Source organism: Arachis ipaensis, chromosome B7 (assembly GCF_059453495.1).
Source record: "Arachis ipaensis isolate K30076 ecotype BB chromosome B7, ASM5945349v1, whole genome shotgun sequence".
Taxonomy (NCBI): Eukaryota; Viridiplantae; Streptophyta; class Magnoliopsida; order Fabales; family Fabaceae; genus Arachis; species Arachis ipaensis.
Genome location: NC_142442.1, coordinates 1,537,321 through 1,564,596, shown reverse-complemented (window position 1 = coordinate 1,564,596; position 27,276 = coordinate 1,537,321). Strand labels below are relative to the sequence as shown.

Below are 27,276 nucleotides of genomic sequence, written 5' to 3'. Positions count from 1 at the left end.
TATTAAAATTTAAAAGATTAATTTAAAAGTATAATGTATTTTTATTTGATTAGTAGTTGTTCATATTGTTCAACAAAATTATTGTCCCTGGCATTTCTCAAATCTTATATACACTCTAGAATTTAGATAGTAGATGACTAGATGTCAAAGAAATTTCTTTTCTCTAGGTTAATTTAGTATCATAAAATAATTAAAGGAAAAGAGATAAAAAAAATTCAATGAATTGTTGTTAAACAATAAATACTAGATAATAGAATCTCTCAAAAATTGAATGAATTTATATTGTTTAGAATTTAGATTGAAAAAAAAAAGAGATGGTCAATGATAATACTAAAAAAATGTATACTCTCTGTGTAACGTATAGTACTTTTTTCCTCTAGATATGTTCAATAGTTATAACTAACTAAAGATTAGATTAAGCTCCTAACTTAATACATAGTTACAGAAATAAATTTTGTTTTTTTACCAAAGATAGGAGACTCGAATCTGTAACCTCTTAATTGAGTATAGAGAGACTATGTCATTTGAGCTATTACTCATTAGCAGTTACAGAAATAGATTATCACTATAATAAAATGAAATAAAATATGAATATATATTCTAGTAAAATTTACATTCAAAACTTTAATTCTACTTAATCAATTTTAAATACTTAAAACGTTCTAAACAACATTTTTTATACTAGTTATCTATATAGTCAATCACAGCATTTTTATTCGTATTCAACTCTAATAATTCAGCAACAGATAACAACTTAAAAGGCAACATATTATGGTGATATCCTCTTTTATTAACTACTCGAGTTTTATCCATATTAAATTTTATTGGGAATGGATTTTTTTGGTGAAAAAAAAATTAGATGGTATCAATTGTAATTTTTTATTCTCTCTTTTTTATATTTAATTTTAATCCTATTTATAAAATTAAGTATAAAAGATGACACTGTATTTTTTTAAATATTAAAAAAACTGAAGAGAATCCATTTCTAATTTTATTAACTACTTGGGTTTTATCTCATTAAATTTTAGTAGAAGAAATTTTAACGAGATACATCTACCGCATCTTAATCTCAAAGGTCATCTATTAAATAATATTTTTTATAATTTTTGTTTTTATTATATTTTATTTTCATGTCTCTTTAATGTTAGAAAGTAGAAACTAGAAACACAATCTGACCTAAGCCAAAGCAAAATCCATGCTAATCCACATTATATACGCTATTTCAATCCTCATTAATTACTACTAATCATACCTATTCAATCCTGCAATTTTAAGAACAACACATTCATTACTTTATCTTTTATAATATTTATACTTATCTATAGATATCTGCAGAAGTAAATCACCATTTATTCTTCTATATTTTTTCCACAACATATTTTAGAATAACAAAACAATTATCATGCAAACAATCAAAATATGAAACATTTTTCAATTATGTTCATCTAAAACACTTCAAATATTGAAAACTGTTCCCAAAATAGCAAACATGTTATATTTGACCTGGTTAAACTCAGAACATAAATCTACCAAAATATTACAATCAAAACTCATCCAATACCATATATTTAAACAGAAACAAAAAATATATTCTTTCACATAGAAGTATAGAACAAACATCAAGAGACTGCCACATCTTCACTCTCACTCTCTTGATCCTGATCATCATCAACCAGCTGACCATTAATGACCACCTTGCATGGATCCATGACAGCAAAGTCCAATGTTGGCGCAATAAACCTCACCTGTTCCACAGCTCTATCAAACCCAAAGATAAACATTTCAAATCCATGATTCTCCTTGTCAGTCTCCAAACTCTTCTTCTCCATCGTCAACTCCATCACTTTTGTCTGCAAATCGACTTTATCTTCATCTAATTTTTTCTCCTTTTCCTCTAATTGTAACATCTTCTCCATCAAACCTTTCATTTTTTCATCTTTTAATTCTATCTGTTCTAAAGCGACCCGGAATTTCTTCTCTTTTTCTAGATTCTCCTGCATAAGTTTTTCCATACTTTTCTTGTCAAAAGTATCACTTGCATGTTTTAATTCTTGAGTTCGACCAATAGATAACAATCGACCTCCAATAACCTACAAAAAAAAATTCAATTGCCTTTATAGTCTCATTAAAAGTAATAAATAATTTAATACATTATAAACAAAACTAATTACCTGTAAGTATTGAGCTATACCAACATCATCCACATCATGAACTAATTTTACATCAGTAGAACATTGTCCATACTCATCAGCCATTAACATAAAAGGAAAGTGCTCACTCCACATGGATAAAGGATCAATATTTCTCTTGTACCCATGAAGTTCTTTTTGATTTTTGATAAACTTTTCTATCTCTCCCAAACTAATCTTTTTTCCCGCAACTTTAAAGTTGATCAGATCTACAATTGTATTCTTCTGAGTATCAATCTCCGCTCTTTTTCTTTTCAAGCTAAAATTTTTCTTGCGAGCAATAGGCTGATCCTCTATTTTCTCATCTACCAACTTTCCATTCTCATCATTCAACTCAGTAGTGGTATCCAAATTATTCTTCTTTTCAGCCTCTAACTCAGCCACTTTCTTCCTTAATTCATCAACAGCATTGCCATCAACTTCACATTTGTTCTTCAACTCCAACAACTTGCGATTCTCGCACTCTAACTCCTTGTTCTTCTTCCTCAAGTTCTCAATGGTTTCCTTATCCAATCCACTTTCCTTCACTTCCTTAAACAACGCCTCATAAAGCCCTTGTACCTTCTCAGCATCAATCGTAGCTAGACTCTGAACCTGAAACTTCTCTTCAAGTTGACCAACCTTGGTTTTAAGTTTTTCCTCTCTTGCTACCAAAACCTCTTCAACTCTGTCATAATACTCTTTTTGCCACTTAATTCGAAGAATTTGAATGAGTTCAGGAATGCTCATCGTCTCCCAGCTTTTGTTGCTGGTTGATGAGAGAATGGGGGGTGACCCAGGTTCGGTTTTTGGTTGAATTGACATGATAAGGGCAAAAGATTCGAACTTTGAAGAAAACGGGAAGTGGGGTTCGAAAAAGTTATTGCCTTTTCTTTGTCTGAAGCTGAAAAAATGGGAGAAATGTCACTGTGAATGAGGAACAGAGGAAGATGAAGAGAAGAAGCATGCTTTTCTTCTTTTGTAACAGTGAATAGTGAAGTTGTTACCGGTCTGCCCTTTGAAACTTGGAAGGGCAGTGTATGAAAATTAATGTTTGATTTTTTGGGAACTCAGAAGACATTTTTGTAATTAAATGCAAGGAGGGTAGAGTTGGAACTACAATGCAAAATGAAGTAGTATAAGAAAATTGAGAAAAATTCTATATATACACTCTAGATGAGTAGATGCCAAAGAAAATTTTTCCTCTACGTGAATTTATTATCATAAAATAGTTAAAGGAAAAGAGATTTAAAAAATGAATGAATTGTTGTTAAACAATAGAAGATAGAATCTCTGAAAAAGTTGAATGAGTTTCTATTGTTTAGAAGTTAGAATTTAGATTGAAAAAAAAAATAAAAATGGGGGTGGTCAATGATAATACTAAAAAAAATTATATTAAATATCTTGTTTTATTAAAATTTGTAGTTTCTCACTATGTATAACGTATAGTACTTTTTTTCCTCTAGATATGTTCAATATTTGTAACTAATTAAGATTAGATTAAGCTCCTAACATAATATATAGTTATACTCTACTAAAATTTTTACATTCAAAACTTTTATTCCTTAACTTGAGAACTTGTGTTAATAAAATTACATTTTATTCTGCTAATATATATATATATTAGTGAAGATCATGGGAGGAATTTGGTGCTTGTTGGTGACTGGTGAGTGATATGTGATAGGAATCAACTCCAAATCATATTTTCTTACAGATAAGCCAAAGGATTCAGCCATGTCAAGTTCTTCAGGTTTGTTCCCATTAGGCTCCACCTTCCAATCAAAATGGAAAAGCAAACATGCAAGCGTGAATTCAACATCAACAGCCCCAAATGTGATCCCTTGACAAATCCTTCTTCCACCACTAAATGCTATAAACTTGTATTCTGAATCTTTGTAATCATCTGATGAGTTATCATCATCATCAATGAAAATGAAAATACTAAAAAAACGAGTGATCTTAAGGGAACTCTATTACATGCAAGGCTTCATATTCAAAAGAATACTAATCAATGATTGCTTTGACAAAACTGTAAAAGCTTGAAGAGAAAGAATCATACGAGTGTCATGACATCAATTCAATTTTTGCATGATTTTTGAACTGAAACATACTAACCAAAATGATTGCTTTGACAACACTGTCAGATAAGGGATATTGGAGATCATTCTGCTTTTGAAGCCTTAAAAGAATATCAACAATATCTTCTCCTCCTCCACCACCACTGTAATTTTGTCCCTATGATCTGTCACAATGTTCTCAAGTATCCTATCCACTTCTCGGTGAAGCTTGTCGATTTTTTTCCTGAACCCGGTAAGAACCTCAAGAACTCCAATGGAAGGATACAGATCAACAACAGAGAACTCTGAAACTGCCTCCATGACATCCTTCATGAATTCTATATACACTTCTTGATAAACTCAGAAGATGCAAAAGATTAGATGAAGAGTGGTTTTGTGTGGTACTCACACTCTATCTAATAACATGGTATGTATCAACTTGGTACGCCAAACAAATAATACATCTCTGATAAGTATTTTTTTTTTTTTTTTCAGTATATTTTAGTCCGATAAGCTAATGTCTAATGCGTCCTGAATTGGAACTCCATTTAAATTGGTTTCAAGAATTTTAGATTAAATACTTTATATTTCTAATAAATTTTTATTATTTTCCGCCAGATAAATTGGACATTTATTACTTAAAAGAAATTAATATAATATTCAATTTAAATGTTTACTAAAAACGATATTTTGAAACTAAAATATCCGATCTAAAATTTGAAAAAGTGCATCTCCGTTAGTCTTTTATAGAAGTGTCGTCTAAACGTTGATGATGTGACATTTCATCTGTATGTTAATGTGTACCAAACTTGAATTTGATTCAAATTGGTACCTGAAATTGCTTAATAATATCCAAATTAGTGCATTTTCAATTATAAAACTCTAATCCCCAAATTATTGTCTTCTCTTCTTCGATCTCTCTGTTGTCTTCCTCTCTTCTTCGTCCTCTCTGCTATCTTCAAGTTCATATTCATCCTGAACTACAACATCAATATATTTACCTAAAAACTATTTTAATTGCAAATTAATGTGGTTGGATTAATTTTAAGTTCAACATAAATTTAAATTATATGTATTCTTGCAAGTTCGTCCATTAAGCTAAAATATATTTTTCACTTTTAAGAAGATAACTATTGTCATCATCTTCAAGGTCTTAACATTACCTTTTAAGTTTGTCATCTTCCAATTGAACTCATGCAAAATTTTTTGTGAAATGGATGTTGCATAAACGGGTTCTTCACCTCCATCAACCCAACAGAAAAAAGTACAATGGATTTCATACTGCAAAGTAAAAAATGCAAGTGAATCCAAACTCAAAGTGAAACTATCTTAACATTTTCCTTAGAGTCATAACCTTACCTCATAGTTTGGACAACCATAAAATAATCTACCAGGATTCTCTGTCGTCGTTGAGTACTTCATCACCATCCAAAGTCTGCAATTATAAAATTCAAGTTTGGTACACATCACCATTTAGCTGGAATGCCACATCATCGACGTTTAGACGGCACTTCTGTAAGGGACTAACGGAGATGCACTTTTGGAATTTCAGGAATTTAATTGGTTATTTTAAAAAGTCGATGGCTAAATTGAATAGCGATTTAAAATTCAGAGACCATTTCCAGTATGGAAAAGTATATGGAACCAAAAGGTAATCAGCTAAAAAGTAAACAAAACCGTTTAATTAAAATCACTTTTTGAATATGTTTGAAAACTGCTCCTGGGATCACGGAGCACAAACCAAAACCCGATTTTTCATGGAGCCCAAACACATTTTGGCTGATTTTTGGCTGATATGCTTTTGGTTCCCTAGTTGTTCTGAGTATTTACTCGATATATATCTATATATAATAATCTCTAACATAATTCATTTAAATTTAGCTAATTTTTTCATTCAAAACGTTTTTAATAATCTCCTAACATATTTTTATAAAGTTTTTTTTATGTACTTTTATTTAAAACTTGTCACCTTAATTAAACAATAAATTTTTAAGTACAGCATAAAAGTGTCTCTAATGTTATTTATGAAAATTCTTAGTTGGTAATTAGTATCTATGCAAAGATAAATTACCAAACATCTTTTTAACTACTTACTAATTATTATTATTCAAATGGCAAATGATGATGTGAAATAGGAACCACAAATAGATCATTTTTCCTTCTCATAGTAATGCCAAAATCTTCTATCATGTCCAAATTCTCATGACTAACTCCAAAGGGAAGATCCCAATCAAAATAGTATAGTAATTGTGCAAGTGGAAGTTCAATGTTTGGTAGAGCAAATAACATGCCAGGACACATTCTCTTTCCTGCACCAAATGGGATGAATTCAAAATGGGATCCTTTGTAGTCAATTTCACTATCCAAGAACCTCTCAGGATAGAATTTCTCTGCTTCATTCCAATACTTGGGATCTCTTCCAATTGCCCATGAATTCACAAGCACTTGGGTTCCTGCTGGTATTGTGTATCCATTGATCTCACAAGTTTCACGACATTCTCTTGGAAGTAAAGCACCACCTGGAGGATGTAGTCTCATACTTTCTTTAATAATTGCTTTTAGAAATTGAAGTTCCCCAAGATCATTCTCGTCCACATAACCTATTTTTTGCATTAACATAATACAAAAAAATAAATAATTAAAAATGTATCCGAATAATTTAAAAAATTTTTGAATTTTATTATTGACAAAAATATTTTTAAATAATTTAAAAAGTAACAAAAATACTCCACCTATATTTATAGACCAACTCCATTTTTTTGTCACAGTTGAACATTTTTGTCATGTTATAAAATAATTTGAGAATATTTTTGTTGATAACAAAATTTAAAAATATTTTTGTTAACACAAAGATAATTCAAATATGTTTTTTTTGTGGTTTACCCTATATAAATATTACATAAATATTTAAAGAGTAATATTGTATAAAAAATAAGAAAAGATAAAAAAAATTCTTCTTATACCATAAACAATGTATAAAAATATAAAAAAATTTATGTAAATATTATTTTTTAGGAGTTTTCGACCTCCTACCACAATAGATAGAAAAAGTAAAAATATAATATTTATGTACAACCTTTGTTACCGAAAACTTCTCTAATTTCTGCTTGTGCCTTTTTTAGCACTCTTGGATTTTTTAGCATCTCTGAAAAAACCCATTCCATAGTTGAAGATGATGTCTCACTCCCAGCAAGTAGCATGTCCTGCAATAATAATAGAGTAACAACAATTAAGAGAAAATAAAGCACTATACGCTTATTATTATAGATTCACATCACCTCCCATATATTAATCATGAAGTGCCAAGATCAATAATAAAACCTTAGTAATATCTAACCTAAGCATAATATACCGAATAAAAAATATTATATATACACAAAATTAACTATATATTTAATATATATTATTTTATATATTTTTAGTTTAAATAAATTAGAGGAAGTATAGGAAGCTAATAGAACTGTACAATGGTTATAATGGACTTCGATTCAGTAAGATATAAGATGTTTATTACCTATATCCGGATGGTTATTCTGGATAATATGGGTGTATTGTGTTTGATAAATTAGTAATATTTTATTTTGGATGTTCATTTTTAACTCATACTTGATCAAATAAATAGCCCATTGTACACATTGTACAAATACTCTATTAGTTCCTTAGCGGAATTCATTTTTTAATAATGACATATTCACGTAAAAATCACGTTTTAAACAACAGATAGATAAATTAACATATTTAACTAAATATATTTAATCGAATCATAATTTACCGTATAATATTTAGGTGAAGATATCATTATTATTGAGGTATCCATCTATATACTGATTTGGACATTTAATTTGGTCATAAATCGTACCTGAAGAAGAGCTTTAACGTTGTTTCTTGAGAATTGAAATTCAGGGGTGCAGTTATCTGCTTCGAGACTCAAAAGAAAAGAGAGAAGAGTGCCATCTGCATTACCAGTCTTGGATTTTGCTGCAGCAATGATATCATCAAGAATTCTATCACTTGTTCTATGCATATCCTCCAATTCACGCATGGCTCCGTTAATCCTATGCAGCCACTTTTGGGAAGGGAAGATGTTACTAACATTGAAATTCTCATTCGTTCTCAAAATCCTCTTCATGTAAGAAATAAACGCTTCCTGGTCACCGCTTTTTGAACCCAACGTCGCCTTCGCAGTAATGCTATACGTCATATTGAGAAGCGTATCGCTAAGGTTGATAACAGAACCGATGTTTCTAGAAACAGATCTTACTAATCTAGAAACTTCTTCGTTTCTTATGGATTGAAACGATCGCACGCGCTTTGCGCTGAGCAATTCTTGCGTGCAAATTCTCCTTATGCGCTTCCAGTAGTCTCCATAGGGTGAAAGCGTGAAGGTGATGTAACCGTAAGTTACAGCTTCGGCGGCGACGATTTGAGGCCGTTGAGCGAAGGCGGTGTCATGTGTTTTCAAGATCTGTTTCGAGATCTCCGGGGAAGAAATAACGATGACTGATGTCTCTCCGAGCTGAATATGCATCAAGGAGCCATGTTTCTTGGACAACTCTGTTAGGCGGCGGTGTGGAAGACCACCGAGGAGATGGTGTAAGCTGCCGAAAATTGGAAGCTTCCATGGCCCTGGTGGAAGATTCTTTGAGGAGGCTTTGCGGTTAGTTTTGATGAGTCTCTTTCTCAATTTTAGGATCAAAGATATTGAAATGATGATGATAAGACTTAGCACCATGGGAGATGATGAGAAACGAAACTCCATGGCAGAATACAATATTCGAATTCTGTAAATAAAAAAATTAAAACAAAATCTTAAATTCTAAAAATAAAACAAAATATTATAATTTAAATTTAAATATTCCATACTTTCCCTTAATTAAAAGAATTTAATTACATTCACTATACTTACTCTCTTAATTCATGTTTGCCCTTGAAGCTTCTTACAACTGAGTACGGATTCAAGCTCACACCACCACCCTTCCCACTAACAACACACATATATACAGAAGATGATAAAATGGTCAGGAATTAAGGTCTTTTCTTGTCAACGAGTAATAGCTCAAATGGCATAGTCTTCCGTACTCAAATAAGAGGTTACGGGTTCGAGTTTTCTATTTTTGCTAAAAAAAAAATTAGCATCCTTTCTTTTCTTTTCTTTTTTTTAAATAAAAAAGTATAAATAACTAACAATATTTTTGAACAATGTGTAAATAATATGAATTAATAAGATTAAAAGAATAAATTAATCTTAAATTTAATTAGTAGTATTAAATTAGGATATAATGTATTTTTATTTAATTAATAATTATTTATATTATTTAAAATGGTCATTGTTTACTTAGCAATTTCTTTTTTAAATTAATTTCTTATAATAAAATATCTTCGGCTAATCCTTTTATTTAATGACAATACAACGCTCTTTCGTCATCTTGTAATTATTATGTTTCAAAAAGTCTTCTCCTAATTTTTGTTGATCAAAACAACAGTTTTGGAATAAATCCTAACAGTTGTTTTTTTATATTTACTATTTTTATTATTTTAATTTTTTAAATTTAAAATTTATTAAATTAATTTTTTATATTTAACTCTAAATATTATATTAATTTTTAAATTCTTTTATGATGCTACATTCGTTTTATTTTGCCACTTAAACAATAAAAAAATAAAAAGACAAATACAAATTTATATGATGTATAAATTATTTTATCTCATTTTATTTTATAAAATAATATTATTTTTACCTTATTTAAATTCTAAAATAATATTTAATCATGTATCTAGTATGATCAGCATAATCAATTTAGCATTTTGTTCGTTAACTCATCGCTAAAAAGAATTTAAAAATTAATATAATATCTAAAATTAAATAAATAAATATAAAAAATTAGTATAATAAATTTTAAATATAAAAAATTAAAATAGTAAAATTTGTGAAGTTCATAGACCACTATTAAAATTTAATCATACTTTTATTTCAACATTTTCAACTTGCGTCACAAAAGAAGAACTATATATATTTTATATATATATATATATACACACACGCACACTAAATTAAATTAATTAAATTATTGTAAAATAAATAAATAAATAAATATAAAATAAAAAATATAAAAATAAAAACTTTATAATATTTTTTAATACGTGCGTGTTTCTCGAGCTTTTCTCCAACATAGTTAATAACATTTAGTCAACCTTACAAACTGAAACCGTCCAAATTAATTAAAATAGTTGAAAAAAATCGGAAATCATTAAATTATACACTTTTTTTTTTTCATATCATAACACTCTCCTATCGTATCAATAATAATTAATTAAATTTTATTTGGTAGATAATAATTTTTATAAATAATATAAATAATAAATTTTAAAATTAATCTAATAAAATAAAAAAATATTCCATCTTCAAATTATTTTTTAAATCTTAATATTATAATAACTATTTGTACATCTGATAAATTGAATATTCAGTCATTGTTAACTGTGCATGAATAAATCGAATAAAAAAATAGTTATCTAACTAAAAATAATAAACTAAATCATCTACATATCTATTAAATTAAATATCTGACATATTTATTATTTATATTATTTAATATTTTTATTATCTATCTATACTTTTTCTAATTATATTAGCTCATGTGATGCCAAACCCAACTAAATTTATCCATTGCAAGTCAAAAATCACAGTTGTACATAGCTCACATTTGGTTAGTTTTGTTATTCTTAGGGACGGCTCTTTATTGCCAAAAAAATATATTTATTGTCATCAAATTTTTTTTTTTTTGAGAGATGAAATAGGTAATTATTATTCATAAATAGGACTCATAATATTAAATAGGGCCAAATTACAAATGTAAAGAGGTGCTTCTTCTATCTACATTGAATTTGGATTGGTAAAACTAATTGAGCCAATTCATGTGTTATCCTATTACTAGATCTCTTGACATAAGAAAACGAAATTGATCTAAAAAAGCTAGAATAATGAAAACAATTAGCAATAAAGTTACCAAAATAATTTCTGCCATGTTTCTTATTATTTAGAGCATTGATCACCTAAATATTATCATTATCATGTTCCAGGATTACTTCAAAAAGACAATATTCATAGACTAGTTTAAGATCCATTGCACACATATAAGCTTCAGCTTCAAAGAGTAGGAGTGACAATTTCATATTCTACGTGACCGTTACAGCAATCCTTTCACACCAATTCCGGATAACTGCCCCTATTTCATAATTGATCCTTCTCCTCTTTTACCTGCATAGACATTAATTTTCCACAGATTGGATGGTGGGCATTCCCACTTCTCAGCACTTAAAGTCTCAAGAGTGGTTGGTGAGTGAAATTAAACTCTGGATTCTGATCCATACAGATTTTTTAGAAATTTTCATTGGCTTTTGACATTCTTTCTACTATCTCTTGAAGAATTCTCCACTTATCTTCGAATACTACTTCATTTTGGACTTTTCAGAGAGCAGCCAGACTATAACATAACAGAAGAGACTTTGATTTGTATAGCTGAGCTCAGCTATAGATAATCTGATCCAGTACGAGGGAAAATTGGCATGGATAGAAAATATTTTTACCGTTAGAGAGTTGCAGAACCCATAGTTATAAAAATCGGATCGAATCGACTGGTTCGATCGAAAAACTGAAAAACCGGACTTTACACTGATCTAGTCCGAAGTTAGGACCGTTCAAGGCAGAGAACCGGAACGAACGTATTAATATTTAATAACAACTAACGTCCCAAAGTGGATTGCTTTTATACGTATTTCATACGCATCTTTTTATATGTATATATTTTATATGATACAATAAAATAAAAATAATTATAGTTTAGTAATTAAAGAGTATATAGTTAGAGAATATAATCTGAAAATATCAGATTTAATTTTTTATTTTAATTTAAATTTTAATTTTTAAGACTAACAAACACACAAACTAAACCAAATCAGTACTTTTGCATTTCAATTCAGTCTAATTTAATAATAATAGTAATATATAGGATCAGAAGACATTATTGTCATTTTAAGCAAAATTATATATATCATATTCTCATGTAAATTAATTTTTATTGATTTAATAGTTCTATTAATTACGATCATATATCTATAATAAAGACTATTATATTTTACACTAACTTTTTTTAAATTTAATATTAATAAGATTGTAATCTATTAGTTTATTTTCGTACGTATATTTTAAACTTTTCACAGTATCAAGTTCTTACTAATTAATAAAAAAAAAATATGTCAAATAACACTGAATTTAATGTTAAATTTCATAAACATAAACTACGGTGTATAAATTTCTAATCCAAGAATAAATTTGTAAATAGAGTTATTCAAGTGGCACATTATGGTGGACAATGGGAATCACAAATAGCTCATTTTTCCTTCTCATAGTACTGCCTAAATCTTCAGTCATGTCAAAATTCTCATGACTAATTCCCCAGGGAAGTTCCCAATCAAAATAATACAACAATTGTGCAAGTGGAAGTTCAATATTAGGTTCAGCAAATGAAATGCCAGGACACATTCTTTTCCCTGCACCAAATGGGATGAATTCAAAATGGGATCCTTTGTAATCAATTTCACTATCCAAGAATCTCTCAGGATAGAATCTCTCAGCTTCACTCCAATATTTTGGATCTCTTCCAATTGCCCATACATTTACAAACACTTGAGTTCCAACTGGTATTGTATATCCATTAATCTCACAACATTTAAGACACTCTTTTGGAAGTAACACTGGAGTTGGAGGGTGTAGTCTCATACTTTCTTTAATCACTGCTTTTAGAAATTTCAATTCTTCAAGACCCATCTCATCAACAAAATCTATGTGGCACAAATACAAATACAAGTATATATTAAATATAATATAGTATGATATATAAATATAAAAAATTTTACTATACAAAAAAGAGTTTAATTTTTATATAATATTAATATAAGAATTTTATATAACTAATTTTTAAATTTATTATTTAAAAAATTATCTAAATACATAGATGTGATTAGTGATTAGATAACCGTATAAAATATTTTCAATTCATCTAAATTATTTTTTTTATGGATATACAAATATATACTTTTTTCATGCGAGTCATATTTAAAAATGAAAAATACTATGAGTCATTAAAATTTATTATTTTTAGTCATCACTTAATCATCAACTTCCACATTATTTTTTAATTCGACAGATCAAGGATTAATCCGTTGTGTAACTTAGCTCCATTTAAGGGCAGGGACGGACCTAGAGGGGGCGAGTAGTGGCCTCGGCCCCCAAAATTTTTAGAAACTATATTTATATATGAGATATGTATTTAAAAAAATAAAAAATATTATATAATTTAGTATTTTTATATGTATTATTTTTTATTATGTAATAGATTTATGTCTTAATTGTTTAATTTACTAATATTTTTCACTTAACTAATTTAATATCATATGCTCAAGTCTTTGTAACTTTCAAATTAGTTTTTATATAATCATCTCTATATTTATTTAAAAAACATCATTTGTTTATTTGATATCAACATATTTAAAATTTATATTATTATATTAATAATAACTTGCGTAGTTATATTTTGGTAATCACATTATATACTTTAGATATTCTTTTTTTATAAAAAATACTTATTTTTCTTTTAAATTTACGTTGTTGAAAGAAAAATTTTTATAAAAATATCTTATATCTTGTATTCTATAAAAGTATTGTGTCTTTTAAATAATCAATAATTTATCATTTATTTTCAAATTTTTAAAATTTTTTGAAAGAATTAATTTTAATTAATAAAATATGTAATCATTTTTAACTAAACACGCTATAAATTATTGGTACTTTATAATTTTATAATGTACTATTGATATTGTTATATTTTTTTATGTAACTATCATATTAAAAATAAAATTGTGAAAAATTTTATAATTATATATATATATATATATATATATATGTTTTGATAAATTTTTTGAAAAACTAACTCTAATAACTATATATTAATTATTTTTATAAAATGAAAAAAAAATTATCTAAAATTCGGTCCCTCCATACTAAACTTTCTGAATCCATCCCTGATTAAGGGTATGTTATTGGTCAACCTCTAACACTTGTTTAAGCAGACCAATGAGCTGACTACTCGACCAAATCTAAATTAGTTTAACTCAATTCATTTAATCTAGTAATCTAATAACATATTTTATCTCTTACTTTTAAACATTGATAGCCAACTGATGACCAAAAATAATAAATTTTGATGATCCTTTAACATTCTTCCAGTAAAAATATTTATAAAAAAAAATAACCTTTGTTGCCGAAAACTTTCCTAACTTCTGCTTGTGCTTTCTTCAGCACTCTTGGATTTTTTAGCATCTCAGAGAAAATCCATTCCACAGTTAAAGATGTAGTTTCACCTCCCGCAATTAACATGTCCTACACCATATATACTAAGAAAAATTTTAAGTGTACCGGAAACACCAGTATTTCAATTGTTTTAACCGTTGATTTCAATTAATATATATTATATATATTTTTTATAATTTAGATCAACGGTTAAAATAACTAGAAAATCGGTGTTTCCGATACACTTGAAACACTTCCTATATTATATATTTTCAAAAACCTTAATAAACAAACATGAAATTAACCAGATAATACAGAGAAATTAAACTAATACTAACCTGAAGAATAGCTTTAATATTGTCATTTGTCAATTGAAATTCACAAGCACCATTTTCTTTGAGTTTCAAAAGAATACCCAGAAGAGTACCATCTCCATCTCCATCTATCTTTGATGTTGCTTCATCAATGATATCATCAAGAACCCTATCACATGTTCTATGCATCTCCTTCACTTTACGTTCCACTCCACTAATCACATGCAACCATTTCTGAGAAGGAAACAAGTTACTAACACCAAAAGCAAGTGACGAAGATGTTAAAGTTTCCTTGATGATTGAAACATATGCGTCTTGATCCTTCGTTTTCTTTCCGAATGTGGCTCTCGCTATGATGCTGTATGACATGTTCAAGAACATCTCAGTGAGGTTGATGGATGAACCAACGTTCATGGAGACAGATCTTACTAAGCTTGAAACCTCTTCCATTCTTATGAACTTGAACGATCTAACGCGCTTGGCGCTCAACAATTCGACCGTGCAAATCTTCCTTACCTGCTTCCAGAAGTTTCCGTATGGCGAAAACGCAAGATCTGTCCAACCATAAGTTAGAGCTTCAATGGCGGGAAACTGAGGCCGTTGAGCGAAGGCGGTGTCATGGGTTTTGAAGAGCTCTTTGGCGATCTCCGGTGAAGAAATGACTATGGCTGGTGTCTCTCCGAGCTGCATGTGGATTATGGGGCCATGTTTTTTGGATAGTTTTGTTAGGCGGCGGTGTGGAAGATCGCCGATGAGATGGTGGATGCTTCCGAGAATTGGTAGCTTCCATGGCCCTGGTGGAAGATTATTACTTGATGCTCTGCCATTAGTTTTGAATCTCTTTCTTCCCAACTTGAGGATCAAAGAGATTAAGATGATAATGATAATAGGACTTTGAAGGATGATAGAGAATGATGAGAAATGAAACTCCATCATGGAAACATGTTTTAGAATTTAGCTTATGTGTAAGATATATACAGGTGGAGACTCGCATGAAGTTGATAATTGAAAATCGTTAGATAACAATTTAGTTAAACTTGTCGAATCATCTAATGATTCTCAACTATTAATTTCACTTCATATAAAAGAAAAAAAAAGGAAAAAGATGATCTACCAAATAATAAAAGTTAGGCACTTTCTTAATCAATCTATTTTGGATTTGGTCCCTCTTCACCAAACTAATTAATATTCCCTGTGACACAAGTTATACAGCTTTACCAATCAGTACAAATATTTTCATGCAATTAGAAAATCAAACCTGTTATAATATATTTTGAGTTAATTATTGTTTTTATAACTGATTTATCAATATTTTTTGAGTTAATTTGTTTATATAGAGTTGGTCTTTAATTAGAAGCAGGGCCATAGCTAGCCAGAGATATTCAAATAGATATTCAATTCAATCTTATATGCAATATCCACAAAGTCTACTCTTAATTATTGAAGCTGCTTTCCTAAATTGATATCAGGAAAAATGGTGTTAGATTATGGACTTGGTTGCTCATTGATATATCAAACAACTGATCTTCAAGTTTGTTTTAGCTTAGCAAGTAGAGAAATTGAATCCCCTGCCCCTTCATTCACATAAATTTTCACTTGATGCAGAATAACTATTGTTTGAAAGCTAAATTATCTGCAAACAACTGAGATTACTGCACACATTTATATGCTTAGCTGTTGTGCATATATATATATATATATACTCCATGATTCCATCCTCTAGACCTTAACCAGGCTTGGATTTTAAGGCTGCCTTGTAGGAAATGGGAATCACAAAAGGGAGTTTTCATCAATCAAAAGACAGAAGACTACCATCTTTTATCAACATTCTTGGTTGTTGATTTTGTCTTGATATATTATCAAGAATCATATCACTAGTTCTATACATCTCCTTCACTTTATGCATCACTCCACTAATCAGTAATCACATGCAGCCACTTTTGTGAAGCAAACAACTTCTGCGGCAAGAAAGCAAGGTCACTCTGGAAAGGCAGTGTCTCAAGACCTCTTTGGCAATCTCCGGCGAAGAGAGAACTATGGCCGATGAAGTGATGTATGCTATCAAAGCTTGATAGTTCCTATGGTCCTAGTGGAAGATTATGTGAGGCTGCAATTTTTGACCTATGATTGTTACTGATCTTATTACATAACTGCACACAATTTGGTTGCAATTTAATTAAAACAAGCATGTCTCACAAGGAGAACCACAAAACAAGAACATACTATGTAAGATACTATATAAGCAACACAACCTAAATTATTGTAGTAGTTATTACAGAAGGATGGTTCTGAAACCTTACAACAACACTTATAGATACAGCTTTGTTGTTCTGCATACTAAATATTTCTGATAGACTAATACAATGGTCCTGAGGGCACTTTGCTGTTATTATTTTTCTTTCGTTTATTGTTAGCAGGAGAACATGGATTCACTCTTACATAACAAACAAGAAGCCACCCTCCCCAAAATCAAGAATACAAACCTAAACCATGTTTCAAGCTTCAACTCTAAGCCAACTTATTCAGTAATTATCTCAGGACAGAAATACAGAAACACATGGAAATCGAACTTATTCGGAGAAATAGGCAAAATGTCTCTATCTCAGAGACAATTTATCAGAGACAGACAGAATTCTATCTTTTCTTGTTCCTGAATCCTGTTTTCATATGTTCTATATCCTGAGAATCCTACCGAAGAGTAAATGCATGCTAAAATCTAAATACAGTAATCATAAAATTCAGTAATATTTGAAGTATGATCCATGGTGAAGCTAGGCATCTTGTCCAGCTTAACAGGGTTGTTCTTGCCTCCAATCAATTTAGCAGGATTCCCAACAACAGTAGTCCTAGGAGGAACATCCTTAATCACCACAGAACCAGCACCAATCTTAGCACATTCACCAACCTTAATGTTCCCCAAAATACAAGTCCCTGCACCAATCAAAACCCCATCACCAATCTTTGGATGCCTATCACCAGAAGCTTTACCAGTTCCACCCAAAGTCACACTATGCAAAATTGACACATTGTTACCAATCACTGCAGTTTCACCAACCACTAATCCAGTTGCATGATCAAGCAGAATCCCACTTCCAATCTTAGCACCGGGATGAATATCTACTGCGAAAACCTCGGAAACTCGGTTCTGGATCATAACTGCCAAGACTTTTCTTCCTTGAAGCCATAGCTTATGAGCAACTCTATGAGATTGGCATGCTAAGAAGCCTTTGAAGTTCAAGAAGCAATGCACATGGCTTATGCAAGCAGGGTCTCTTTCGTTAACTGCTTTGAGATCTTCCTTCACAGAATCCATGATTTCTTGGTCAGATTTCAAGATCCCAACAAAAAGATCAAAGAGTGTGTTACTTGGAAGGCTTGCACTGCTTAATCTGTTAGCAAGGTGATTGGCCAAAGCAGATTCCAATGAATCATGAGACAGAATTGAAGATTGGTAGTAACTATTCAGAATAGGTTCCTCAGTTACATCAAGTTCAGCCTCTTCCTTCATCTTCGGCCATAGATCCACAGCTTCATTTTCTTGAACTTCCTCAACAAAAGTAGGGGTAGTCTGAAGAGTTTTCACCTGGTACTTGCAAACACCATCAGTGAAATTGTTTCTGAAGATTCTGGAGAAACCCCTTGAGTTATTTTTGGTCAACGTTGAACTTGAAGCATCAATTGAAGCAGAAAAAGAAGCAGAAGACTTAGAAGGCAAGGTTTTAGGTGAAGGAAGAGGAGTGAGAGGAGAAAAAGGGGTGTGGCAAGTTAAGAACTTTGGATTGAGAAGAAAAAGAAGAGAGAATTGGGTTGGTGTTGGGTTGACAAAGGAAGTGAGGGAGCGTCCTGCCATGAGCACCATGATTTTCCTGGAAAAGTTTTGAAGATTTTCTGGGAAAGTAGGTTTGGCAGGAAAAGAATGTTTATGAGGAAATGATTATTAGTGTTTGGAGATTGGTCAATGATTTGTGATCCAAAAGGAAAGTTCACAGAAGAATGAATGAATGAGTTGGTGAGAGAGATAGTGGAGACAAGAATCTAGCACTCTAGATTATATAAAACATCATATGTAAACTGTTTGAGGATTAATAAAAAAACAATATTTACCCAAAAATTAAATAAAATATTTTTTTTTTGTTTTTTATACTCAACATTTATTCGATAATTTTGGAGATAATATATCTACTTATGTTTATGACTGTTAGATTTACTCAAAATACTGAATTAATAAAACACATCTTCCATCAATAAATCATTAATCCAATCATTTATAATAAATTTTAGAGAAAGTCTAGGGAGCCAATGGCGTAAGCGTACAATGTGTACAATGAAGGTTTAGAAAGTATTAGAGATATCATTATTAGTGTTACATTATCCTGTCAAGTTACGTTTTTGGGATGAGTGGTTTCAGAACATGGTATAAGAATTCCAGATGCGGAAGATCAAGAGTTCGAACCTTGGTGAACCCAAAATTAACTTTTTATAACATGAGATGTTTATTATCCCTGGTATCCGGATGGTTATCCTTGGTATCCGGATGGTTATTCTGCATAGTATAAGTGATGTTCATTTAATTCATAAACCAAAAATTTAGCCCATTGTACATATTGTACACTTAGGCCATTGGCTCCCTAGCACTACTCTAAATTTTAATATGTATTGAAGACCTTGAGTCTTTGATGATTAAAAGAAAAGTTCATTTTTGCATCATAGAGTCAGATTGTTTGACCACTATATCCAAGGCACTTCTAATGTAACCCCTTACATCACCATTGTTCATATTCCAATTAAAATAAGTGATAACAAAGTTTTTTATTCTATCATTTATTTTTGGGTATTGATAGAATAAATAATAATATCTTCCATACAAACAAAACAAGACTGTGTATGGGTCAGAATGCAATGTATGAAAATTAATAAAAGTAAGCTATACTATAATAGTGTGCATCCTATACAAAAATATATGGGTAAATTACACCAATTCTTTTTTAAAGAATAAGCAATATTATATATTAAAAATATATACAAAATCATAAACTTTAGATAATATATATTGTAAATTTGTAATATCATATAATTTAGGGGGATCGAAATTTGATTTATCTAAAATATATTGATATAATATATAGATACATATATATCTTGAATATAATAATGAAACATATTAGATGACTCTGTTTATTTTTATGTGAAGATAATAATTAAAATTTTTTTAGATAATTTAGCATATTTAATTAAATAATTTAATATAATATGTATCAATATTTTAGTTATTATTTTCACATAAATTTATTGTTATGTAAATAATTTTTTTTAATTATAATAATTAAATATTGTACCTTTTTTATGTTATATCTCATGTCCCATTTCAGGTTTTAAGCTTTATTCTTTGTATATTATGGGGACATGGAATCGTGGATAGCAGCCTCTAAAAATAAAAGATTCTCCACTTGGAATTTTGGATATACAAATAATGTTCTCATTTTATTAATTACCAAAAAATGTATTATTTGATGCTTTATGTTGTATATACTTTTTATATAAGGTCAGAAAGGTCTAGGACCTACAAAATCGTATAATAATTTCGTTTGCACAATCGTTGAATTAGAAAGCAAGCTTATCTTGTTCTTGACCGGAACATCAATATAAACCAACCCAAAAAAAAGCAGCAGCAATAATTGGGGTCAAGCAACATAAAGAAGAAGTAGCTACAAACTTGTATATGTTTTAATTTTTGTCCTCTTTTTTATTCGTAAATTCATAATTATATTTACTTCTTTTAAGCACCATCATTTTATTTTCTTCATTTACTAAAAGGTTAGTGAAGGATTGCTATGATAGAAGACAAGAAAAGAAATAGACAAAGGCATGTGTTCTGCATTTCTTACCTTTTCTATAATGAAATCTCACCGATGTATTCATCATCTTTAGACCAATCTTCATAGCGAAAGAAAAATACTTGCTTGTTTTCATAAATTTTACGTGTATTATTATATGATTATAAATTTATAACTTCAGTTATCGATAAGTACCAATGTACAAACAATTATATACTCTAATTATTAAAAAGCATGTTCCATGTAAATTCAAAATTCAATATTAATGAACCTCTTTTTTATAAAGATTATTTTAACCAAAATATTATTGTAATTCATTCTACAAGCATTGGAATATGAAATGTTTAAATGTTACAACTCTGTGGACTAAGTCTATAGGGCTGAAATAAATGACGATATAAATAAATAGATATAGGTAAATACAGGCTTTAGTAACTTGAAAAAATAAAATATTCTAGGATTCCTTCATTATAAATTACACTTGATTTGCATGTGGATCAATCATATTACATACATAGAATAAAAATTCAACAAAGCTCTCTATCAAGGGAAGAATCAACCGTAAGAACTGCATGCATGTTTATGCCTTCAACTTGGAAAATCAGGTTACTACTCAACAAGCTTGTCCAAACAATAATTTGGAAGTGTCTTCCCCCAGATAATTTTCTCAGTAACATAATCCAATCCTTGAAACCATAATAAAATTTGACATCAATAGAAAATCAACAATGCCAGAAAGTGTAAAGGAGACAACATTTGCAAGGGAATAGCATCATGCATAGCTTTTCAAAATTCAAACCAATAAAGGTAATACACCACTACAACAAAGTAGAGTCTATACAAATATCTATGCAACAAATGTAGGTACTTTTTGAAAACCTTGCTAGGGTATATACAAATGTAGTGCAGAAAACAAAATGACAATTGAAGGCGAAATGCCCTGTATCTTTTAAAAAATCACATTTCTTAACCATTGATGGGTGAAGTGAAGCTTACTCGGGTGCAATATGGATTAAGAGCCGTAAAATGTCGATAGCTCAGAGCTTGACCTCTACATCCACACCAGCAGGAAGATCAAGCTGCATCAGAGAATCTATTGTTTGTGCTGTAGGATACAAAATATCAATGAGACGCTGATGTGTTCTGATCTCAAAATGGAATCGAGCATCCTTATGTACATGTGGCGATTTAAGAACACAATAAATTCTCTTCTTCGTTGGCAATGGTACAGGACCCATGGTTTTTGCATTGGTATTCCTTGCTGCATCTAGTATCTGCTTGCAAGAATCCTCTATCAAGGGCACCCAGTAAGACCTAAGTTTGATTCTAATCTTCTGCTTAGGCGCCATCTGAAAATGGAGGGAAAACTTCAGGTAAACTGAAATTGATAAGGAATTAAGGAAAACAGTTACGAATCGGGAACAAGATATAACAGAGTTGATGAATATACCATATCTGGATCACCACCAATGCTAATTGAGGAAGTGGTACGAGTGTCTGAATCTCCAACCTTAGAAAACAACACAACAAAATCAACAAAATCACCAAATTGATTCAGGAGAAGTATGAATGGATATCATTCATTCATAGCTAAGCGAGATATCATTTTCTTTTTTTTGACAGAATATGATTTTTTATTAAAACTCTCTTGGAAATTCAGTTCCAAAAACTGTGAATTTACAAAGACCATGAAAGGTACCAGGCCTGAGTAGAGAAGAGGAAAGAAAGAAGAGTAGAGAGAGAGTTTTGTGATTGAATCTGATCTTAATCTTATTATTCAAGTTAATTACAATGTTACAGTGCTCTGCTATATATACAGACACGGAACAGAAATGTGAATGGAAGGTTGTAACTAACTGAAGAGCCAACCTGGCACTCTTAACAGACTTCTCTAACTAACTCTAACTGAAAGCTAAAGCATTACTAACTTCAAACTGTTTTAACTGAATTCCAGCTCCTTTGAGTAGCTGGATTCAATCATTACTCTATCAGACCAAATAGCATTGTTTGATTCATATATACAACTCAATCTAGTGAAAAAGGATTATATTTATAAATCACTATTAGTAACCTCAACAGAAACTTGCCTTTGTTAAGTGTGTCTCTTAGCTTGAACTATAAAATTTTATCCTAAACATTTGCATAGTTATCCTTTTGCTAGAACATTATATCCACCTAATGGTAGAAAAATTCTATCCAGGCTCCTTGTCCTAATCCATAATTGAATCCACAAAACTAAAGAAAAATCATAGAGCTAAGTTCATTCATTCATTGTTAAATTCAATCTCATTCTAGTGACCAAGCACTCTGAGAAACAAATCAAACAATATACATAGATATATACTATATTACATTGCACAATTTCCAATTATCATTTTCACCATCCAGAAAACTCAAGTTATCCGAATTCGAATGAACAAAAATGAAGAAATGCGATATGCACAGACCTGAAAGGTGGTCGCCTCAGATTCATCATCGCCAAGGGTTTCTGGAGGTACGTCTAGCGGTTCCTCAGAATCCAAAACTTCAGGCGCGGCATAAACCCTAGTTGATGAGTGAAGCAGCTTAGGGGTTCTGAGCTTGAAGGTGTTACCAGATTGAAAGCACAAAGACGCAAACTTTGGGTTGGAAGAGAGCGAGGAGGAAGAGGTAGAGAGAGAAAGAGGAGGAAGTAGTGCCGCAGAGAGAGAAGAAATCATCGCCATCGAAGAAGCTCTGAGGTGAAGAAGCTCACTCTACACTATCTGAAAAATTTTATCCATTTGTTTTTTTTTTTTTGGTCAGGTGGATCCATTTGTTTTCTAAATTATTATTTAGAAAAATATTTTGGGCCTAAGTTACTGTTCGAGGCCCATAATGAATAAGTACTCAACTTCATATGGATCATTGTTGAAGATACGATCCAATTTATTGACCAAAAACAGTAGGCCCAATTTCAATTTTTTTTTACATTCTAATTTTTTGGCAGTAACAATTTTATTTTTTAACAATTACACTCGGCTTCTTTAAATAAAAACTTTTGAAAACTCTTAACTCTGTAAAATTGTTCATATTAAATTACATATTTTCTTGTTGTATACTCAACTTTGTCACTTCACACCAACGCATGGTGTTTCACTGTTTTTGTTTTTTTTTTTTTTTATTATTGGTCACTTGAATCCAATGTAAGGGTAGGTTTACCAAACAATATTTAAACTTCTAAAATGTCGTCTCGAATATATATACACAGGTATAAATGAAGAAAAAATTGTGGCCTAACAAAAAACAATCACATCAGCGCAGCTTTTGGTATATGGAATTAAGAAAAGGTAAATAGTTACATTAATTCTTATTTATGGTCAAATGGACCATATGTGTTAATGAGGTGCCAGTTGAAAAATATGAACCTCAAGCAATTTTTACTTTTTTTTTTCTTTAATTTCTTTTATCGATATAAATCATACTATGATAATTTTTTTTTTTTAACCAAAGATAGGAGACTCGAACTCGCAACCTCTTAATTGAGTATGGAGAGACTATGCCATTTGAACTATTACTCATTGGCCATACTATGATACATTTAAAAGTAAAGTAGATAAAGTTAAATTGTGAACCTTTATATATAAAAGTGAAAAATAAGAATTTATATATCAAAACATAAATCATATTGTTAAATATGATTTTTTTTTTCTTCCTATATATCATTTAAGTAGGAGCCAATTGAAACTATATAGTTCAATCGATGTAGATTTTTTAAATATTAAATTTAAGTATCATATCTTTAGAAAACCATTTTTAGTGAAAAAAAATAAAAATTTAGCTAATACCAATTTAGATACAAGGAAAAAATGTTAATTAGCTAATATTTTTATTCTTGTTAAATAACTTTTTTAATTATTAGAAAAAAAAAAGAGATTAATTTAGCTAATATCCAGATTAATTTTCTTTGTGCCTAGCTCTATTACTGGTTAATCCATATTACTTATTAACCATATATAATTTCTTTTTTCTTCACCGAAGAAAAGAAAATATTGTTTTGCATTGAATGTGCCTATGTTAGTTTCATGAAGCTACAACCGCACTTGTTGCTGAGGAGTTCTTTCCAACTTCTAACAGTTTCAGTCCTTCATTAATTATTTGCCTTATTAGCTCATTCAATTATCTTATGCTTAATCTTATTAGCCCTCCTTAAATTAAACCCAATATATATTGGTTAATTATTCCTAGCTATTAATTCCGTTAAAACCATTATTAATTATATCCTCTTGTCATAGAGGAGTAGTGAACTGGTGATGATGAATAATGGTAGACAAGTTATTGTGGTTGATCAAGGTGGTAATGGAGATTTAACAACAGTTCAAGGTGCTGTTGATATAGTTCAACAAAACAAGAAAGAGTCAAGATTTATATTTTTTCTGGAATTTATAGGTACATAATTATTGCCATTTTTACATTCAATTTCAACTCTTTCTTTTTTTGTTAGCATTGTCATCATAATTCTAATATGTTTTTCTTTTCTTATTGTTAACTTTTATGTATGTTTAATATTAGAGATATAACTATTTTATGCGTTTTTTTATTAATTTATTTTTTTTAAAAAAAATTAGAGATTAATAAAATTATGAAAGAATAGGAAAAGCAAAGAAAGAATTTTTATTGATTATTGATTAATTGAATTGAACATGTGTTGTAAACTATGAGGGTAAAACTAAATATATATAGAGCATTGTCCTATGAAAGATAAAAGTAAAGATAAGATAAGAAGAGAAGATAACATAAAGATAAGATAAGATAAAATAATAAAGACTAAAATTGTAATTGAATTTATGTATTCTGTTGGGCTGAATTTGTGGGTCACGAGACTTCTTTATTGTTGTCATAGACTAATATAGAAGAATAGTTTAATAGAGATCAATTTTTGTATGGTTTTGAATTTATCTAATTACAAGATCAATTTTTATTGAAAATCTTTTTGAATAAAATATATTTTGAGTTTAGTTTTAATGCACTAAGAATATAAAAAGATTTAGACAAATTCAGTTATAAAAAAAATTACCTTCGTTTTTTTATCACTATTCACGCTGTTATTATAATAGTTATTTTTAATAACATGTTAAATAATTGAATGTACCAATAAAACTGTTTTACAATAATAATATATCAAAATTAAATTCATATTTTTTATTTTACTAGTTGGCTTACTAATAGAAATGACTATGAAAGTTGAAAGATGTTTGATTTACAAGATTGTTATATTGTTTGATTAATAGTAGAATTTGGTAGATAAAGTTGTATTCTACCAAGTTAGGGTTGTTGGGGAACAAGATACTCTCCTTGATAACACAGGAACCCATTATTTCTACCAAACTTACATCCAAGGATCTGTTGATTTCGTATGTGGCCAAGCAAAATCACTCTTTCATGTAATCACTTGTTAGTTCTTACTTTATTTTCCTTTTCATTTTAAAGTAATAACTAATTATTCACTCAGAGAATTATTGGCTTAAACATTTATATTTGAGTAGATTTTTGGTGTAATGTCTCAAACCTTGCACTTTGCGGGGAAAAAAAATCTCTTTAAACTTTTTTAAAACCTTTTTTCTGTTTTTGGTAATATGCGAGAAGCTTTTATATATATATATATATATATATATATATATATTCCCCCTTCAATATGCGAAAAATATTGAAATAGTGATCAATTTCTTGCATTTTTTGAAATGTCTAGACAAATTACTTTTGTCCCATGTACATAAAATTAATTTCATGTTTTATTAAGGAATTAATTACAAATTACTTATATATATATATATATATATATATATATATATATATATATATTTCAGCTCTATATGAAAATTAATTTCAGGAATTATACTCCCATATTTCTTTCCAGTTTTTTGGCTATAACTTTATTAAGATAAGAATTGAAAAATTTCTTATTTGAAAAGTTCAATGTAGGAATGTATACTATACTCAGTAGCTGAGAATCGGGGAGCAATTGCAGCTCATCATAGAAATTCAGCAGAAGAAGATACAGGATTTTCATTTGAAGATATTTTCATGGAAATTAAAGTAAATACAACATTTTCATATTATATTTTTTCTTGGTTCACAAGTTTAAGGGGATGTTTGGTTTATATTTTTTGTTTTTAGAATTTTATAAAGAAAAAAAAAATCAAAACACAAATTAATAACAAGAATTCTAAAATCTCAAACAAATTGTCATAAGAATCAAAATAATGATCATAAATGTTGATAATTTTTGTTTAAAAATAAAATGCTCTGCTCCTTTTGATGACTTGATATTAGGAACTCTGTTAGAGCATGAAATCTATACTTACTATCACAAAAATGGGTTAGATTGAAATAAATAAATAAATAAATAATTTTGACCAAGTAATCAAATACAATGTCTTACCATTGAGGAATAGTAATGGTAGAAAGTAGCAACACCACCATGACTTTAGAGATACATACACATTTGTGCAAAAATTGATACCAATTCAGTGAATCACTCTATGATCCTAACCAAGTTATCATAAATGTGGAGAGGTGAGAGGTGATGGAACCATG

General features: G+C 29.6%; 5 protein-coding genes across 10 annotated transcripts; all 5 read right to left on the bottom strand.

Moving 5' to 3' along the window:
• Positions 1-1,400: 1,400 nt before the first annotated feature.
• On the bottom strand, positions 1,401-4,582 carry LOC107608770 (uncharacterized). 5 transcript variants are annotated; one of them, XM_016310501.3, is made up of 5 exons: positions 4,284-4,582; positions 3,881-4,071; positions 3,176-3,284; positions 2,172-3,072; positions 1,401-2,090 (listed from the first exon to the last, which is right to left on the bottom strand). In XM_016310501.3, the coding sequence occupies exons 3-5, from the start codon at positions 3,247-3,249 to the stop codon at positions 1,620-1,622; spliced, it is 1,446 nt and encodes a 481-aa protein (XP_016165987.1). In that variant the 5' UTR covers positions 3,250-3,284; positions 3,881-4,071; positions 4,284-4,582; the 3' UTR covers positions 1,401-1,619. The 5 variants fall into 5 exon arrangements, with proteins under 5 accessions (XP_016165987.1, XP_020962537.1, XP_020962536.1 ...); XM_021106878.2 differs by lacking the exon at positions 3,176-3,284; XM_021106877.2 differs by lacking the exon at positions 3,176-3,284 and having other exon boundaries at positions 3,881-3,940.
• Positions 4,583-6,221: 1,639 nt separating this feature from the next.
• Positions 6,222-9,265, bottom strand: LOC107608768 (desmethyl-deoxy-podophyllotoxin synthase). Of its 2 annotated transcripts, none has more exons than XM_016310498.3 (4): positions 9,132-9,265; positions 8,085-9,006; positions 7,302-7,428; positions 6,222-6,825 (listed from the first exon to the last, which is right to left on the bottom strand). In XM_016310498.3, the coding sequence occupies exons 1-4, from the start codon at positions 9,218-9,220 to the stop codon at positions 6,329-6,331; spliced, it is 1,635 nt and encodes a 544-aa protein (XP_016165984.1). In that variant the 5' UTR covers positions 9,221-9,265; the 3' UTR covers positions 6,222-6,328. The 2 variants fall into 2 exon arrangements, with proteins under 2 accessions (XP_016165984.1, XP_088350322.1); XM_088494196.1 differs by having other exon boundaries at positions 8,085-8,978; positions 9,128-9,240.
• Positions 9,266-12,562: 3,297 nt separating this feature from the next.
• On the bottom strand, positions 12,563-15,825 carry LOC107608769 (desmethyl-deoxy-podophyllotoxin synthase). Its single transcript, XM_016310500.3, has 3 exons — positions 14,912-15,825; positions 14,537-14,663; positions 12,563-13,066 (listed from the first exon to the last, which is right to left on the bottom strand). The coding sequence occupies exons 1-3, from the start codon at positions 15,821-15,823 to the stop codon at positions 12,570-12,572; spliced, it is 1,536 nt and encodes a 511-aa protein (XP_016165986.3). The 5' UTR covers positions 15,824-15,825; the 3' UTR covers positions 12,563-12,569.
• A 1,301-nt stretch (positions 15,826-17,126) lies between these two features.
• LOC107608772 (serine acetyltransferase 1, chloroplastic) lies at positions 17,127-18,937 on the bottom strand. The gene has a single exon (XM_016310505.3). The coding sequence runs from the start codon at positions 18,744-18,746 to the stop codon at positions 17,604-17,606; it is 1,143 nt and encodes a 380-aa protein (XP_016165991.2). The 5' UTR covers positions 18,747-18,937; the 3' UTR covers positions 17,127-17,603.
• Positions 18,938-21,098: 2,161 nt separating this feature from the next.
• LOC107608773 (small ribosomal subunit protein uS10c) lies at positions 21,099-23,485 on the bottom strand. Its single transcript, XM_016310506.3, has 4 exons — positions 23,169-23,485; positions 22,172-22,231; positions 21,718-22,070; positions 21,099-21,407 (listed from the first exon to the last, which is right to left on the bottom strand). The coding sequence occupies exons 1-3, from the start codon at positions 23,424-23,426 to the stop codon at positions 21,759-21,761; spliced, it is 630 nt and encodes a 209-aa protein (XP_016165992.1). The 5' UTR covers positions 23,427-23,485; the 3' UTR covers positions 21,099-21,407; positions 21,718-21,758.
• Between the last annotated feature and the right edge of the window lie 3,791 nt (positions 23,486-27,276).